A 19,416-nucleotide genomic window follows, 5' to 3' on the forward strand; every position below is an offset into this window, starting at 1 on the left:
GAGTATTCAAAAATAATTCATACTGTAAGTTGGATTCTAAAGTAAATGAATCAGCCTGAATGGGTTTCTGACAAGAAAAAAACAATAATTTAGATACAACTGTGATATCCTATAGTGTAAAGAATTTTTGTACATACATTTAACTTTTTTTAACATATAAAATAAGTGTATTGTGTGCTGCCAATTACTGTTCGAATTTATTGCCAACAAGCCACATACATATATCGGCAAATGGTCAGTGTCTCTGCTATGTATTCTATGATATTTATTTATTTTAGTTTCTTATTGTTAACAGGTCGCTATATATTCAAAGACTAAAACGAAATTTAATTCTATAGCCTATTTTACTAAAGCAATGGCATGGCCTCTCATCTATCTATCTATGTGACTAAAATAATAAATATAAATAATTCTAAAACGGCAACACGTACAGCCTTTGAGCATATTATAAATGTTAGGTATGTCTAAACAGAACAATTTGAACTGTTTTTCTGTACAGTATTTCACAGAAACAAATCCTTTTTTGGAAAATATTCATTTTTTGTACAATCTTTTACTACGAGATATGAATAGTACGATTAGTTTTTACTAGAACAAACAGATGCCCATATGACAACGTATGTTTCACTTGCTCCTAATTTAAGAAATAAATAGATTAATGTACTATGAATTGATATCCTAGAAACAACAAATTATTCTATATATATTACAAAAGTAACTCAGCGTGAAAAAATGTAACTAACAGTTTTAAATGCCATATACTGATAAAACTTATAATTCCAGTACAAACCACAATAAATATATCTATTTGTTCAGGAGTAACGCATTGTAGAAGTCTTTTCAACATTCGCTATTTCTGATGTGAAATAATTCATTGTTTTGACATATTCTCACTGAAAACAAAAGTATTTAATCAATCTCTATGCATAATGCTATTCATAGAATTTCGAACTTTGATAGTTAAAAAACTGAAGTTCCATTTGTTAAATAATTGCAATTCTATTTTACTTATTACCATTAGTTTCAGTTAGTCTTCGTCCCTTCTGAGTTAGTGAAGTATCTTGTATTTAACACACTTTGTACTGACAGACTAGAGGGAAGGATCTAATTAATTTGTTTGTTTGTTTTTCATTACACTCAAAGCTATACCACAGCTATCTGCGTTAGCCAGCTCTAATTTAATAGTGATAGACCGTTGGGCCGTTATTGTATAGGTGAATAGTGAATTTTAACCGTCACTTTCACAACACACTCATGATCCTACAGTAGGTAGCTAATGTTCACAAATTATAGACCACTCTGATCCACACTATGAAGAACCTAACGATTAGTGAACTCCTAAGTTGTCACTTTCACTTCGAAGTGGACGTTTCATTACAGTATAAACCCACTTTTATGTCTTAAAATAGTTTTTTAACAAATTTCAAAATATGACCTACGGTGACTATAATAATCTCTTAATCAAGGACGTAGCCAGACTTTTAAAACTATACGCGCGAGATTGGTGAATAGTATCAACAAACACAATGATTGGGTTCAAAATATTTGGAATTTCGCGCAAAGCTACACGAAGGTTATCTGCGCTAGCCGTCCCTAATTTATCAGTGTAAGGGAAGGCAGCTAGTCATCACCACCCACCGCCAACTCTTGGGCTATTCTTTTATCAACGAATAGTAAGATTGACACCAACATTATTCACGATTGAAAGGGCGAGCATGTTTGGTGTAACGAGGATTCGAACCCGCGACCCTCGGATTACGAGTCGAGCGCCTTAACCACTTGGCCATGCCGGACCAGGCATCGTCAACATCGTCAATTTGTCGGTGAAGTCTTTGAGAATGTACTGAGCACACAGTCGGAATAGTGGCTCAGTTGAGTGATGAAAGACAAATAGACATCGAGTCGTCAGTAGTTGGACGCAAGTATGTTCGAATGCCGAGTCTGTTGTCATGCAATATGGAGAGACACAGCGACACTATTGCAGGATTGAAATGCAGTCGTAGAAGTTGTCATCTTCTCGTTTCTTTTCAATGAAACTGACGAGTGTCTGTGTTTGTGTAGCTGCAAAGACGAGGCAGCAGTTTTTAGCCTGGAACACATTACACAATGACATGAAGAACTTTATAAAACTGCTGTTGATGTGAAAGCAGATGATGAAGTCAAATGCAAGGATGGAATGGAGAAATGGTGAAGTGTCGTGGCTGAATTTCTCTTTACTGAGATGATGTAGAATGTCCATGATGGCAGAAAAATACGTGGTGATCTGGTTGATGCTCTCGCTTCGATGGGCCTATGTTATCTCCCAAAATTTATTCAACAATGGGGTATCTGTGGTGACAGCACAGGTGATGAAGATGCAAAGCACAAATATATAACCATTTTATATAGGTCGCTGATATCAGATTTTCATCACCATTCACTGTGAAAAAGCCAGCTTGACGACAAGATATTACATTTTGAATATGTCGGCCACAAAAATCATTCTGCAAAGGGGGAGTAAGGTAGGATGCATTAATCTGTGCTGCTTCTGAACATTGCTGAAGTGCAAAGTCTATCTCAGCTCAATAGTTTAAAAAGCCATAAAGTTGCTACAGTCATCATCATAGTCAGAAATAATAATGTTTTGCTTACCGCAAAGAACAATGACTTTGTTAATGGCAAATAAAATGCTATACTTTCATTGAACATTCTCTCTGTACGTCTTGCACAATGACACCATGATGTCCTTCTCTTTGTTTCGAGAGACATCCAAGAAGCAGGTAGCATGCTGTACTGCTCTTCCCAATGGTCCCAGGGTGCTATGTGACATTGGATGAGGTACAAGTCATTATCAGGTTTTCTGAAAAGAACACAGGAGAACAAAAAACATTATTTACGTGACAATTATATTGCAATATCAGGAATGTTTTACAGTTGAAGAAATCTTGTGAAAACAAACACTTGGACTTACCTATTTGGTGAAATAAGGTGGTCAAAATTTGTCCGGAACAAATCTCTTCTATAAAATCTATTTCTATTGTGTTTTAGATAATTGTTTCTAATATGATAAATCTAGTTTCTTGATTGCAGGAGAGGTGCAGGAGGAGGTAAAACCAGATTCAGCTAGTCTCGTTGTTGAAGGTCTTTTAGCTTCTAAGAAGTCCAAGACACTGCAAAAGAAAAATTTTGAAAAATAAACAGAGACTCATTATGAAAACAGAATCATGAAGCACAGAAAATATAATAAACAAAGAGTGTACGCACTAATTTGATTTAAATGTTTTCTTTATATATCGATTTTGTACATGTGTATCTGCTAATACGAAATAGCTGGTAAACATTTAAACATCCACAATTCACACTAACAGAGTAAAATAATTTATTAGAGGATTTACACGCGTAACAGTCAATGACTGTACTCTATCAGGTATGAAAACATCTTATCTCTTTAATAACAAGAAGTGATGTGGTCTTTTTCACGGCTAGAGACTAGTACAATGGGAGAGATGTGCTTACAGTAATGTGTGCGTAGAGGCATCGCTGGAATTATTATAATTCGTATTATAAAATGCTTTTAAAAAAAGCCACCAGAAGTATGATAAACAAAGAAGAAAGTCGCACATGAATATAATGCGTACACCATTGAACTCAGCAATTACGTGTTAAGTATTAACAGTTTTGGTCACGAATTATTATTATGTACCCATAATAATGGTTCCACTGTCACTATGTTAGAAAGTAACTAACATATAGTTGTGTAGTTTTAATATCTCGATATGAGTAACCAAGATAAAAATAATTATTTGTACCTAAAACTAATTCTGAACGTTTAATCTTGGCTTCCAAGTATTTTAACTGTTTTAAAACAACATGACGTTTTTTTTATATAATTTAATTCATATTGTTGCAATAGTCAGACAAATTTTTTCTTGTCTTTTTCTGAAATCTTCTTCCCTCAGCAATACCAACAATTACGTATATTGAAGTAGTCCTAGTTCGTTATTTTCTTCAACTAAGTTCTCTCTACCTGATGAGTTTGGTTTGGTTTTCGAATTTCGCGCAAAGCTAGTTTGCTAGCCGTCCCTAATTTAGCAGTGTAAGACTAGAGGGAAGGCAGCTAGTCATCACCACCCACCGCCAATTCTTGGGCTACTCTCTTACCAATGAATAGCGGGATTGACTGTCACTTTATAACGCCCCCACGACTGAAAAGGCGAACATGTTTGGTGTGATGGGGATTCGAACCCGCGACTCTCAGATTACAAATCGAGTGCCTTAAACACCTGGCCATGCCGAGCCATTTGATTTATATTTTAGAAATATAGAAGTTCGAAAATCCACTAACGGATCTGATTGATACTTAAAATAATTAGATGTAATTTTACATTAGCAAGCAAAATTCAACCAGTTTCCAGATATGCTTCCTAACAATGAGAAATGACTTATAGATATTAGTATTTCAGTTTTAAGCTACCCATTGTTAGTCGCTCAAGACCATAATTAGTTTGATTGAAACAGGTTTGGCAGGACTAGATACATCACTGTTACGTATTATTACGATTTAAAGTAGATTGAAACTTAGTTAAATGATAATATAAATTTAAAATTTAATTAAATGTCAATATATACAGAGTTTATGATATTTGTTAACAAGATTGATACACACAGTTTCTTAATACTAATATATTTTAATATACAAACAACAATACAATTTGCAATAACGTTTATTACAAAGAGTTTTTATACAAAAGTTTTAAAAACAGTATTGAGTCTTATTTTTGGTCTGAAATTCCCTTGACATCTTATCAAAGGTTTACGGTGAATGAGTTAATTTCATTTAACTGGGAGCTATATAATGCTTTTCGTAAAAGTACTAACATCCAAAGTTAATAGTGAAGTTAAACGATTTGTAATGTTTAAAATCTATAAACATTTCTAGTTAAATATGTGAAGTTCCCGATTAATAAGCGTTAATCACAGTTATAGCTTCCGAGATTTATAGTATGCCACCTGTAGCAAAACAAAAATATATACTGTCTCACGACGCATTATGTTGGTTAATTTTATAGCCATGAGGCGAATTTCTTGAAATTTCAGCTGGCACAAGAATATTGACAATCATTAATATTTACATACACACGTGGTACATTAATGATTCTTATACTCGAATTACTTCTACAACTTTAGTGAACAGGTAGGAATTTCGCACTGTGGATTTAACCGTATAAATTATGCACATTTTTAAATATATATTCAACTGAAACAAACATCTATATGAAAATAAATATATAATAGAAAATCTCTCACATCACAGATTAATCGAACGTGCCCAAACTTTATATTAATGTGGATGCATGTGTTATTTAATCTTAGACGTTTGTTCTTGATGTCCAACTGTCGCTTGTAATATCGCTTATTTTGGTATTCAGTTGTTTAATGCAGAAAACTGGCAATTGTATGCATTTCTATTTAACCTATATTTTTCATAGATATCTAGCGATTCTGCATAATTTGAAGCAACAAAAATAAAAGTATCGGGAGATTAGCCGGGAATTTGTCTATATATATATAGAAGTTTAAGGAAAGTCATCTTTAACCAAACTTGATATTCTGTATCATTTTCTATCTTCTATACCAAATTTTGGCTAACTTGAACGTGTTATTAAGGAAAACAATTTTTAACTCTCACTAAATCGCTGAACATTTTTCATGACAAAATAGCGTAAATAACGCTAATTATTATTATAAGAGCTGATTTTTGTAAAAATAAACAATGGACAGGGGAACATTGTATTAGAAACAACTGTATATTTCAAGTTTAAACTAATAAAAGTCGAACAAGCTTCTAAAAAACAGTTGTTAATATAGTACATTTTAGATGGTAGTTGTCAAACGATTTTACTTTCACCGAAAGGAACATCAAAAGAGTTAAATCAAACTTCTTATATTAAAACAAGTTTGGTCGGTTTTCAAAAGTTTCGTATCGAATTGTATTTTCTTACCAGTGAATTCCAATAAAGATGTGAACTAAATAAAATATCCTGCTGGCCAACCGAAGGACAATTTGAAAGGGTTAAAGGCATATGAAAGCCATCGAATCTTTTATATTTTACTGTTGTAAAACAGCTTTTAAAATAATTCGTTCTTTTGTTGTTAAGCAGAAAAAGATATGGCCAACGCAGGCATAGAAACCGGATTTTAAGCGTTATAAGCCCTCAAAATTACTTCTGACACATTCGTTATTAAAGTGACATTTTTAACACTATCTTTCCTTCTACAAAAGTCGGTTACGATACGATAAAATAGAGCCAGGTTGATTAACAACTTCTGTTATCATTTGTCACGCAAGCTTACATTTAAAATATAATAAATTAAAGTTTCAACCTGATATAAGTTTGAAAAAAGTGGTATTTAATGTAAACAAAAGTGAGTAACATTCTTTGCTGTTTTGATAATTATGTGAAACCAAAAACTTTATTCGAAGAGAATTTACAACGAATGAGACGGTATTTTTGGTACGGTCTGAATATATATGTGATCTGAAGAGTTTTGTGTTAAATCACTTGACTATTCTCAAACTGTCAAACGAAATCTTGTGTGGTTTTTTCACACTCCTATTATTTCTATATGCTGTTAGTTTATTATTTTTTATTTGAGAAAGGATAAGTCGTTTTCGAATCTACTAAAAGAGTCTCCACAGTTCACATACATGCGTTCATGTTCTTTCCGGTGAACATCATCAGTTTTTTTATCCTTCTGAATCTGATGAGATTAAAAACAACTCATTGTTGACTCTAACAATATTGAGTGACTATAGAGTGTCATCAGATGAGAAAACTTTCAATAAAAACACTTCAAGTTGCCAAAAATACTTTAAAACTGTTTATAAAGAAAATTGTGTCGGAGCTGTGATTACTGTTCGCAGACTGAATAACTCATAAACAATTTTATTTGGTTCGGTTTGTTTGTTTTAGCGCAAAGCTATAAATAGGCTGTTTGTATATATATACGGTGGAAAAGCAAACACTGAATATTAATCCTAAAACACCGTAAGTTTCCCCACAAACACTTTACTTGGGTTAAAGGAGATTACAAAGTAACGGTTGGTTATTAAAATAGTTTCGAATATTGTAAATTGTTTAAATAGATAAATTAGTCTATTTAGATTAAACTTATATTTGCTTCTGTTCTGTATTTTAAAACTATCATAATAATTTAAAACATTTTTTTCTCTTCGTTAAACACTATTTTTTTCTTATTTTATTTCTATACAATATGTGTGGTACAATAATTTAGCCCAAAACGTCAAAACTGATGATAATGATAAGCTATTTCGATTAAGACAAACAGAAAGCACATCTCAAAAATCTTTGTCATTGTCATAGTACCATAAAACCAAACTTTAGTTGGTTGTGAGTTTGATGGTACTTTTTAGCTAGGTCTAACTTCATATTAGTTATCAGTAACCACTAGAAATAACACATTCCATACAAGCATACATGCAAGTTTGAATTATAATTTGTTTTAAAGACAATAAATTTTGTCTTTATCTTGGTGACAATAGGTGTTTTTAAACTTTTTTTTAATAATCAAGCAAATAATCAGCATTCTGGTTTCCTGAACTGGTTCAATTAGAATACACTACGGAACAAAATCCTTTGAACAAAAGATATTAACAAAATGAACAGTGAAACATTTATCAAACCATTTTTAAAACTTTTTGAAACATAGCTTACCATTAGTGTATCATACACTGTTTAAATGGTCAACAGCATTACAATGGCGTGTTTGAAATATACAGTCCTAAAAGTTAGCATGAAACCACGTAGCATTTGGGTTTACGGCCTGTTACTTCTGTTCAAACCGTTCTGTACAGTCTAAAAAACCATATTTACTTATGGCACATAATACACAAACAGTTATCAATGTACACGTATTCTTAACGCACAGACTGTATTTGTATGGTATATATACATATACGTGTGAAGTCCAGAAAAGGTCGCTTTTGACAGGTTAACCTTCAGAGATAAATACCAATTGTCTTCCTCACGCAAATGTTTTTAAACTCAAGAGTTGAATCTCATTGTTGGATTAAATATAAATATTTGTAAAACCATTTACAAACTTCTGTAAAGTGCTGTTTAATATAATGCTTGTAAAGTACTACTTTCACGATTGTAGTATAACACAGAAGAAAAATACTTTTATGTATAAAGTAGTTATAGAAGTATTTGATGCTAACTTTATGAATACTGCTTAACACCAAAAGTTAAATGAAATAAACATTTGAAAAGATATAAAAACCTCTGTATATCTAAACTGTTATGGAATTATAATTTATCAGAATGACTCAGTTATATACATAGGGCTAGATCTGAGATTAAAGATCAAAGTATATCTTTAATATCTACGGTTTTTGATAAAGATAAGAACCGACATATCCTGATAAGAAAGTAGGAAACTTCGTTTTCTGGTGTTGTTTAAGAAAACATTTTGAAAGTCTTATGTATTGATGTTCGTGTCAGACACTTTATAACTTCTACACTATTTGCTTATTTTAGTACTTTCAGCTTGTATAAACTTCCAAGACATTCTAGGTGATTTGGTGCGTAGATTTCAACCATCCTGGATCTGACCTAAACGGTAAGGCTGTGAAAACGTTTTTAGATTTGTTTACAAAGGTAACATGTAAAATCTCTGCAAACGGCAGAAAAAAAAAAAAGTATACGCCTTACTGTTTTTCTGTAAATATGTGTTTGGTGTAAATATATTGTCTGGTTGTAATTTCACCCTGCATTTCAGAAGACCTAAACTAAATACAGTGGCAAACTTACATATATATATTCATATTAGTGTAAACTGTGAGGGAATATTAACAACGTTTTTTCATGGTGTAATGCAGCTGAACAGCATTTCTCACATCAGAAGGTTAAATAATGTTCTCTTTTGTGACTTCAGGCTCATTTTATATGCAACGTCATTGAATTTAAATTTTTTCTTATTCAGTTTGTATGTTCAAAGGATTAATAATTTCAGTTCCTTTTACATCATATGAAATTACTTTAAGCTCTAGAACTTTCTATCGCGTATTATATATATAGAGAGAGAAATTTCAGGCATTATATAAACCTTCATAGTTACAGCTGAGTTACCTGGAAGATGGACTAAGTGATCGAAATTACCAATAAGAAAATAAAATAAATTAGAACATGTACTAAAAATTAAAATGTGTTTTAACCTGTTACTATTGAAATTCTGTACTGTACTAAAGCATTTCACATTTTTTGAAGCTTCACCAAAAGGATAGAAAAAATAAGCAAAATATTTTTTTCATCCTATAAGTTCAGCACTATCATTGATCTATCAGATATAAAAACAATTGAATTCAGAAAGGTATACAGGACTTGATAAATGGACTTGTATAACAAGTTGTAACTTTATCAAAAATCTGCCAGAAGACAGACGGTTTCGAATATTTTGATTTCTAGATACTAAATGATTTATTTTGTCCATTGTAGCAAAAGTCATGACTTCAAGAATTTAGACTGAAACTAGATAAACAAGCTTTAAGATATTAGTAAAGAATACGCTACTGTCAATACAGGATGATATGTAACAACTGTAGACTACTATTTTTCTACGTCATACTTGTGTTTCACCGACAATACTAATTTCTTTTGTTACAGTAACTGGTTAAAATGTCATAAACCTTGCAGAAACGTGGAAATTACCATTTTGGGACATTCTGTCGTGATACCAAAGGAACAGGTTTAAAAACAGTTGTAATGGCATATGGATGCCCGACTTTTGCTTCACAAGTGCTAACCGTTTCTTTAAACAATTAATGAACATAGTAAGACAATAATAAAAATGAATTACTAAAGTTACGTGTGCTACAATTATAATTTGTGAGACTTTTTCTGACATACAAAAACGCTCAAGTATTGATATAAATTTAACAGCAACGACATAATGCATACACTAGGTTGTCTTTTATCCTGTATTTGTTACAGTTGTTAAGTTGATAAGTCATCATTGTGGATATAGTGAACTAACTAATAGGTCATGCTAGAGCTAAAACTAAGTAGGTGCATTCTCGGTAACTTCGGAATACACAACCGATTTAATCTTCGTGGACTTTTTCTTTCACTTCCAGCGATGCAACTGTATAAGTTAATGTAATGAACCGTTTTTTTTTTATTTTCTAGATTCTGACTCTTCTAGTGTCAACGATATTACAACAAAGAAGAGAAAAACACAGAATTATTTCAGGCGGAAATTCAGTTTATAAATTAAACCTATGTCTTTAACATGAAGAATTGTAACAGTAGTTTGGTTTTTATGTTCACTTCAATGGTAAAAGTAAGTAGCCTACCGACGACTATCTATCTTACTCTACTATGATATTTAATATCTGTTGTTTTTAACTAATGATACCTCTGTGTTTACAGTAAAATTATTCACCACATATATAATTCCTTACAGGCTCTGTGTATTCAAAATTATAAAATAATCTTATGTATTTGATAAATAATTATATAAGCAAGTCTACAAAAATAGGAAGTTTTTGCTTGAATGCCACTATTATAAGTTATTGTAATATCTTTCAACTTCTAGCTATCTATCGCCGAAAGTCTTTACATGACTTCTATCGATAACATTTCAAATGACAAGATCTTACTTGAGCCAAATATAATACAAAACTACGCTGTCAAAGAGTCTAGTCTCATCAGTTTTGCAGCTAAAAATACTGGATGTCGAACAGAAAGGATGGGAAAAATCTCCCAACCCTATTACAATTATGACACTTGTGCCCGCTGCTACAACTATATGCCTGATTACGTATTTGCCACAAAATTTAAGTAAGTTTTAACTTCCTGAGTTATTTTCGAAATTAATTACTTGTATCTCTGACAAATCAGTTAAGTACAAACAATTAATTTCATCTTCAGAATATCTTACCGTCAAATTAAGTTTATTCTTTTTTTCTTTTATAACTGATTAATGGTATTCTTATGATTGTATTTCCTAAAAGCAATATTTTACTATTACTTCATTTGTATAGCTTTTTTACTAACATGAAAGCCCTCGAGATAGAATCATAGTGTTTTTGTTATAAATACACATTTTCAATAAAACAATAAGTGAATGGATTATCTACTGTTTTTAAATCATTATTTTCATGTTCATATGCTCTTATTTTTAAATGCTTCATGTATTTTGCTCTAATTTATTAATTTTGTACTTATAATCTCACTTGTCGTCAGAAAGCATTATTTATGATAAATTGGCTACGCTGATTGAATCTCTTACTGCATTCCGCTAAAATGTGGAACTCTATATAATGTAACAAGTTTCGAATAACAACTTCAATCTAAATCAGTGCTCTTCACCTACACTGTGTTTTAAATAGTTGGTAGCAAGTTTCATTTTACCTTCATTAAAACTGCTCTTCTGCTTGGTCATAGTCTTGTCTGCTCTGTTATCTCAATATTACTTTTAATTTTGTGGAATAAAACATTTATTTAATTTATTCTAGTTCAGATAGTACCATAAACTTCCCAAATATAGTGTTATTCTTGTATAACTTTTAGTGTTGTATCACTAAGTTATGCTTTCAGTAAACATTAATTATGCTTTCTTTTCAAACCTCTTCCATATACTTCTTTTTATTTAGCTCCCTTTACACTTTAGTTCTTAATACAGACCTTTATTCCAGACAATGTTCATCTTTGTTATCCTAACGTTCTCAATAACTTGGTACGTAATATGCGAAACATACTAGGTGTTTCCTTTCCACGTAGTTTGAGCATGGACATAGATTTAGTGTATAGAAAGACCAGGCCTTTAATGTAACTAAGTGGCTAATACCATAGTTACACATTAAAATAGTTACTTCGTTTTAGTGTTTCTAAATGTTCCTATGAAAATTGTTAGTAGAGGATCATGTACGTTTTTGTGCCATGCATGTTTTATATTGTAATCAACTCTGTAGAGGTGTTAAAATACCAGGAGACTACATCCATCTTTTAGATTTATGAGATTGGTGAAAAGAAGTAGTTAGCCGGTACATTCTGGGAGAGAGGCATGGTGGCATTGTATTTTATATATAGCAGTTAGGTTAGTCAAGATCAGAATGTCTTCACATGTTACCAGATTTTCTTCCGACTCATAGCCTTTGATAGTGTGAATTTTGGGTTGTACAGAATTTTTTACATTTGTTAGTTTTACCATGTGTTATACATAAATAGTTGTTACATTTTGTTTACATTACGTTCAGTTTAATTGTACATCAACTTTGTCAATTTGGAAATTCAAATTTAATTCTACATAAAATTTTCTTTCATTCTTCTTATTATTAAAGTTAATATTCTTATCTATGAGATAATTACTGCACCTGAAAATACCATAACATATGGTATTAATGTTATATTTTGGTTGTACAACCACAAGATTTGCTTTTGCAGGGTCTTGTTTTTTTCTTGATGTGCATTTTTTTGTGCTCTTCTTATGTGACATAATATCTGAATTTTGAAGGGTTTGGTGTAGAATTTTCCAACAGTAAAATAACTCAGGGTCAAAAAAGAAATTCGATGATGAAAATAAACCGTCGTTTAGGAGGGTAACTAGGTATATAATAAACTTTCTTCTGGGTCTGCAGAAGGGACCTAGCACTAGAAATGATGAACAGTCTGTATCCTTAATTTTAATCTTGACTCACCTGATGACTAAGACTATACTTGGTTACGTGTAGGTTTTTTGGTTCGGATACTAAATAAAGCAGCCAAACTTCAAACCTGGTACGTATCACTTGTGGCCGCCTAGAGACTGGAGATATCTCACTGAGATATGGGTAGCTGCTAAAAGCACAATGGAAAGATAAGTGTCATGTGGTAACTAATTCTTCTGCCGATCAGTAGTAGGGAATAACCATTCTTTTATGAATAACCGTTGCAAACTTTCTTTGTCAATTTGAAGATGACCTAAGAAGGTCGAAACATTTTTTTATACTTTATTTTCATTAAATTTCTAATACCCATATCATACTTGAGAATACAACCGTTCTTTTAAATCCAGAGGTTCATGGACATTAACAATATCCTAAACTCATGCCACTACTCTTGTCTTCACCTATTATTGCTGATACATTATTGTAGGTGTTACAAATCTATGTGAATGAGGTAAATCAGATCCTCGTTTACTATTCAAGAAAATAGCCATAAAAGTCTTGGCTGATTACTTAAATATTACAGGAAGTTTACTGCTTTGAATTACAGGTGTTGCAAATTTTGATGCTGCGTTTTGACAGATCAAACTCTTAGCAGCTCAATGAATGGGATCCAGTTACCTTTGAGTTGCACAAACATTTTAACAACTTTAAAACTGAGTTAACCATACAACCAAGTTACAGATTGAAAAGATAATTCGTTCTGAGAAAATTATGTATATGAATGACGTATGTCACTTACATGGGAAAATATATCCTATCATTGCATTTGCAAAATTTTCAAGTATCCTTACTGATAAGTTCACTGAACGAATACCAAGAAAAAATATGTCAATAAGACATCAAGTGGGTGTAAGAGACTTCTAAACATTAATGAAGGCAGAATATTTGGTTACTTGAAAATAACAAAGCTAATATTGGTAGTTTCAGTGGTTATCTCTAAGACCGTTCTCCTGGGATGTTTTCATTCTAAAAAGCATATGTTTCGTCGAAGTAGGTTGTAAATGGAAGTCACGAAAGTGTTCATGCATGTGTACATAAGTGGAATTACTCAGTAACATTGTAGGAAACACTAAATCTAAATGGATCTTATCAAGATCGTAGGGGTTAAGAGTTTGACCAAACCCGTAATTAAATAAGTGATCTATGATTTGGATTTTTTTTTGTTATATCATCAACAGTTTGTGTCAAATCTCTTTAAAACTGCTTCACTGTTGTTTGCACTGACTAATGCTAAAACACATTTTAGGTGAACTGAGTATCATGACGATGCAGTTCAGTCACTAAGATATGCCTTAGAATACCTTAGACATGATTGTCCCTTCCTTCTGGATATTGAAATAAATTACAGAAAATATAAATAATTTTTTTTTACAGGACAGAGTGAGTCATGTTATTACATCTAATTGTTGTACACATATGCTCTCCACATTTATTGTAGAAGAACGAAATAACTATTTGCATCTGTAGTATTTGACAAATACTACTGAATGTTTGCATGATAGAAAGTGTATGACTTATGTAGACCATGTGATGAAATATTGGTTAGTTATTGAAAGTTCTGATCCTGGACAACATGTAGGAGTGAAAACAGTTGCATCAACAACGATACGATACCACATGCAATGTTTCCATCGGACTTAATGAAACTCAGTAAAAGTAAATGAAAGATTTGGACCTAGCTTTGATGCGACTTATCATTCACTGGGGTGAATTATAAATGTTGCAAATATATGCTTATTTTGTGGTACTTACAGCTATGTGTAAAGGAAGGAGTGATATATTATTTTAAATGAATCTCCGAGTTGAGTTTCTTGAACTATGTTGCAACTAGTGGTCCTTTTAAATATATCAGAATTTACATACTTGAAGGACGTTACTCACATCTGCCAATGAAAAGAAGCAGTTCTTTTTTTTCACATGTTACTGTGATATTGTGAGAATGCGGTCTTCTGCTGAACCTGTTATAAAAGAAAAATTATGCATAAATCTCTCCTTCTGTCCCTAAATAATTAATTTCTTCACTTAATTTAATATATTTTCATTTTACCATTTCATTTGTATCGTTTTTTTTTCATTTTCTCTTGTTATAATTTGTATATTAAAATTGTTTATGTTGTAATTACAAATATTGTTTGTTTGTTTTGTATGTCTAGATTACTAATGATTGAATTAGGATGATTCTGAAACGTTTAATAAATACTTACTATTATCACATTCGTGTTTTGCTTTATCATTAAGTTGCGTTTTCCTAAAAATGAATCGATTATTAATATACTTACATTTGTCTTAAAACCTACAGAACTATTGAACAATTGTACTACAAAACAAAAAGATAAGTCTTGACAAAACCAAGTCATTAACTCCAAAGTTTCTTCAGTTCAAATCCGCTAATAGAAATCTTCAAAACCCAATAGCATATTGTACCATACTGTATTTGTCAAAAGCACTTACTTGATATAGAATTTAGATGGAAACATTGACGCAAGTGTCATCTCTAATCTCAGCTGAATTCATCTCTAACTTCACTCTCCAACTTCAGGTCCTGGCTGGACTACAGCCATCTTTTGAATCTTATCAACCGAAGTAATGAAAAGAAAACTGGGCACAAACATGCAGAGGATGTTAAACTAAAGAAAATTTCTAACTGCATAACTCACAGCAAGATCTCCCCTGACCAGGTCATCTCCAACAACAGTAACATCATTTAAGTGATTATCAGAAAACTGCGCTAGACAAAGGATTTAACTTCTCTATACCCTCCTCAAAATGCAATTACGCCAATAACCCATATTTATGGAAATCCTTGTACCTGCAGATAAAATTTTTATCTTTATCCAAGAATACTTCTAAACTAGCAGTAGAACTATTTTTGACTAAGTTAAATAACTTTGCACTTTCCAACTTTTATAACTATAATACATGTAGGATATCTTCAAATCTGCTGAACTGTCAGCTATCAAAGAACTCCAAAAACAAAAATATCACCAGCACCCGACTGGACAAAGGAAACGAGTTCTTATCCTCAATAAAACTTACAATGTTAAAAAATGCTTGACATTTTTAACGACCGTAATAAGTACAAACTTATAAACAGAGAACCATATACACATACTTTACAATTTGAAGGGAAAATTCACAAATTTCTTAGAAACTTAAAAAAACAGAAATATTATTTGTGATTGAATTTACAGCAATTTATATCTTACAGGCTCCGGAAGTCTTTCAGTGGTATATATACAAACTTACAACGCTATAATTTGGATTTTGATACCCGTAGTGGGCTTATCACAGATAGCCCATTGTGTAGCTTTGTTCTTACTCTGAAAACAACCCGACCTGAAGAATTATACGATCTTCCAAAAGCTCAGAAACCAGAAACCTCCTGTATTTTTCTCTTTAGGCACTCACAGTATAACTTAGCTAAATTCCTTGTTCCCATTTCAAAAACTTTTACTGGGAACGAATATACAACACCTGTCTATTTCCAATTTTCCCAAGAAATAAGTCAATTTCCACCCTTTAAAATTCATGTGATGGATAATTTCGATATTACTTCTCTTTTTATTAATATTACCCAAACTATTACAGAACAGTCAATTAAAGATTCTTTACTCCTCTTTAATAACACTTTATATGAGCAGATAGGTGGTGTTGCTGTGAAATCTTCCCTGCATCCTCCTACACTTGCCAACATTTTTCTGTTATCATAAGTGAATTGACAACTGCCCTTTAAGCTTCAAACCTGTTCTCTACAGAAAGTATGTTAACAATACTTTCATTGTTTTACGTTATACTGATCATATTTAACACTTTCTTGGTGCTAACGGCTTTTCAATTTCTATCTGTCGTAGAAACACACCTATTGGCCTTTTCATTCAACTTTTACTATTTATAAACTTCTCTTTCGAACGCTATATTAATATTTTCTTTATAAATAAAGCCTACAAACTTACATCTCCCTATCTAACCCTTAATAAAGAAATTACTGTACCTAAACTTCCCTTATAAACCTGCTTACCATATTTTAGGAGACAGAACTCCCTTATCACAAAACAGTTAAAACGATTATGTAACTCTTACTATGCTCAAATTGACCTGAAAGTTATTATGAAATCCAATTTCAGTCCAAAATATTTTTTCCCACTACAAAGATCAATGATCAAATCTCATTTACTTAAGCACGTGCGACGGCGGTAAGGCCTTCTATATTGGTAAAACTAAAAGTCACCTTAAAGCACGAGCACGTGAACACGAGGTCATATCTATAAAAAAATGGAATAAAGTTTACAAACTCTCCCAATTCTGCTATCTATTAACACAATACAAAAACAGGACATCCAGTTTTCCCTCCAACCATAAAATTCTTTCAACAACCAAACATGATACTGAACTTCTAATAATAGAAACATTATATATACAATCTATTCCTCTATCCCTAAATAATCCATTTCTTCACTTGATTTACAGCTATTCGTGCTACATTTTTTTCATTTCATCTTGTTATAATTTGTAAATTCACATTGTTTCTGTTGTAACTACAAATATTGTTTGTTTGTTTTGTGCTGACGATGGAATTTTGATAATTTCGAAACGTTTAATACATACTTCCTGTTATCACGTTCATGTTTTGTTTTATTATTAATTTATATGATGGTTTACTTTTACAAATTTAGTTCAAAATTCATTACGTGCTTAAGAGTATTTTTCTTACAGATACTGAAATATAAATTATTATTTTAATCGTTGTTAAAGGAAATATTTTACAAATGTCATTCTATTATTATACCATTGTATTTTTAACTCTTGATAGTTAAAGGAAATATTTCACAAATGTCATTGTATTATTATACCATTGTATTTTTAACTCTTGATAGTTAAAGAGCTGTGTTTTTCTGTCTTGTCCGTATGTATTTTCATCAGGTGCAAGAACAAGACGCTACAAAAGCATAAGTGATATGCAGGTTTATATATTTTAATATTATTGGATTTAAAATTCAAATCGAAGTCAATTTGAAAACAAGACTGTGGTAAAGCAGGAAAGAAATATGTTTTCTTTTTTTAGGTTAAACAGGTGAAAATATTCAACTCCAAGTTTTCAACTTTTTCACATTTATGCACTTTCAAGTACATAGGCATACTCAGTGTATATAAAAAACCAGGTATAGGTAATTTTTTATATACTTTTTCTGTACTTTCCCACGGAAACCATAACTGGAGAACTGTTTCTTTATCATCGTTTATGATCTTTATATAAACAACTTGTTTATAAATACTGGAGGATACGTCATCTCTCTTTGTAGATGTGGGATGAGTAAGTGAAGTGGTGACCCAGTAAACTCTGTGAAAGATAACCTTATTGTTTTCTCTGTATAGTAAACTCTCTCAGCCTAAACCAGAAATAGATCAGATTTTATCATATCTTCTTCTGACATAAAACTTTCAACAGTTTGACAATAATACCATCCACCATCTCATGAAGTTCTCAATTCTTACTTGTGTTGTAACAAAGGCTGTTTTTCATTTTGTTTATAAAATTTCCTATATCGTTTTTGTTCTACTGAGTCACTACACAAGTTCATGCATCGTCAGATAACCTTATGTGATGTTGCTATAAGAAAACACGTATCATTTTTAGGCTAAATTAAGTACTGTAATGCCTCTTACATTAACAGTATTCTTGCTTTACATAAACCTATTTTAAATGTTTATTTAAGACCATCATTTTCACAAAGTAGACTTCTTAATATTGTAACAAATTTGTGTTTACAGATAATCTATTATATAGTTTTGCTATTCTGCACCTGCTATCAAATCTCTTCAAAACATCATAGGTCACTTTCCTAAACAAATAGTTTAACGTTTCGCACTTATTTAACATGAATTAATTTTTAGTGGCTTACCTTCTTTCAGCAGACTATAGTGCCTCCTTCTCTTATCTGATACCTATATCTACTTTCTATTACATTCAAAAAAGATGTTTTTCGGGAAAATTTTCAAATCAAGCTTTGAAAGCCATTATCCTATGCATGTCTACACATTTTCCAGTTCTTTACTGACTTTTTTGCCAGCGGTTTTTTTTCAGTTATTTAGTTTATAAGAACAGCTGCCCGCACATCCTGTCTGAGCTGTGTTTTTTGTCCCTCTTTCATCACCTTATGAGCTTATGATCTTAGATTACTGCTATAAAAATTCTAACTTTTAAGTTACGATATAAATTTGCGCACTAATAATATCGAAACATTTTTATAAAAAAAACATGCTAGACAATACGAAAACAAAACATTACAAGAAGTATTAATACGATTCATTTACAAATAAATGAAACTAAAAACACTAGTTTTACGTTTTAATACCACTAGAAATCAAAGAAAATCAGATACAATATTAATATTGAAAATATACTATATATTATAAATACTGAATGTCTATCTTCTTTAAGGTACAGAGGATATATGCTGATGAATTCTCAAAATGAAACATTTATAGCAAATCCTGCTAACTTTAGCCAGGCTATTGTTGCTAGTTTTATGTCTGAGCGTTACGCCAACAAGTGGAAAGAATGTTGTTTTGCAGCTGTTGAATGCTGTAAGAAAATGACGTCATCACCCCCTTGGAGTTTAAGTAAGCTAACATAATATAAATATATAAAACTTTATAACGAGGAATCCACTTTTAATAAAATAAAAGTTATGACACGGCTTGATTGG

General features: G+C 31.6%; 1 protein-coding gene and 1 long non-coding RNA gene across 2 annotated transcripts in view; one reads left to right on the top strand and one right to left on the bottom strand.

Moving 5' to 3' along the window:
• Nucleotides 1-314: 314 nt before the first annotated feature.
• On the bottom strand, nt 315-7,841 carry LOC143235439 (uncharacterized). Its single transcript, XR_013019188.1, has 3 exons — nt 7,716-7,841; nt 2,951-3,149; nt 315-2,839 (listed from the first exon to the last, which is right to left on the bottom strand). It is a non-coding gene; the product is annotated as an uncharacterized LOC143235439 (long non-coding RNA).
• A 599-nt stretch (nt 7,842-8,440) lies between these two features.
• The window catches only part of LOC143233817 (calcitonin gene-related peptide type 1 receptor-like), a 31,393-nt gene continuing 20,417 nt past the window's right edge, over nt 8,441-19,416 (top strand). Inside the window, exons 1-4 of the mRNA XM_076470532.1 lie at nt 8,441-8,622; nt 10,188-10,341; nt 10,597-10,841; nt 19,149-19,330. Coding sequence (XP_076326647.1) covers nt 10,291-10,341; nt 10,597-10,841; nt 19,149-19,330 — 478 coding nt within the window. The 5' untranslated portion in view covers nt 8,441-8,622; nt 10,188-10,290. The remainder of the gene's footprint in view (nt 8,623-10,187; nt 10,342-10,596; nt 10,842-19,148; nt 19,331-19,416) is intronic.

This window comes from Tachypleus tridentatus, chromosome 12 (genome assembly GCF_004210375.1).
Source record: "Tachypleus tridentatus isolate NWPU-2018 chromosome 12, ASM421037v1, whole genome shotgun sequence".
Taxonomy (NCBI): domain Eukaryota; kingdom Metazoa; phylum Arthropoda; class Merostomata; order Xiphosura; family Limulidae; genus Tachypleus; species Tachypleus tridentatus.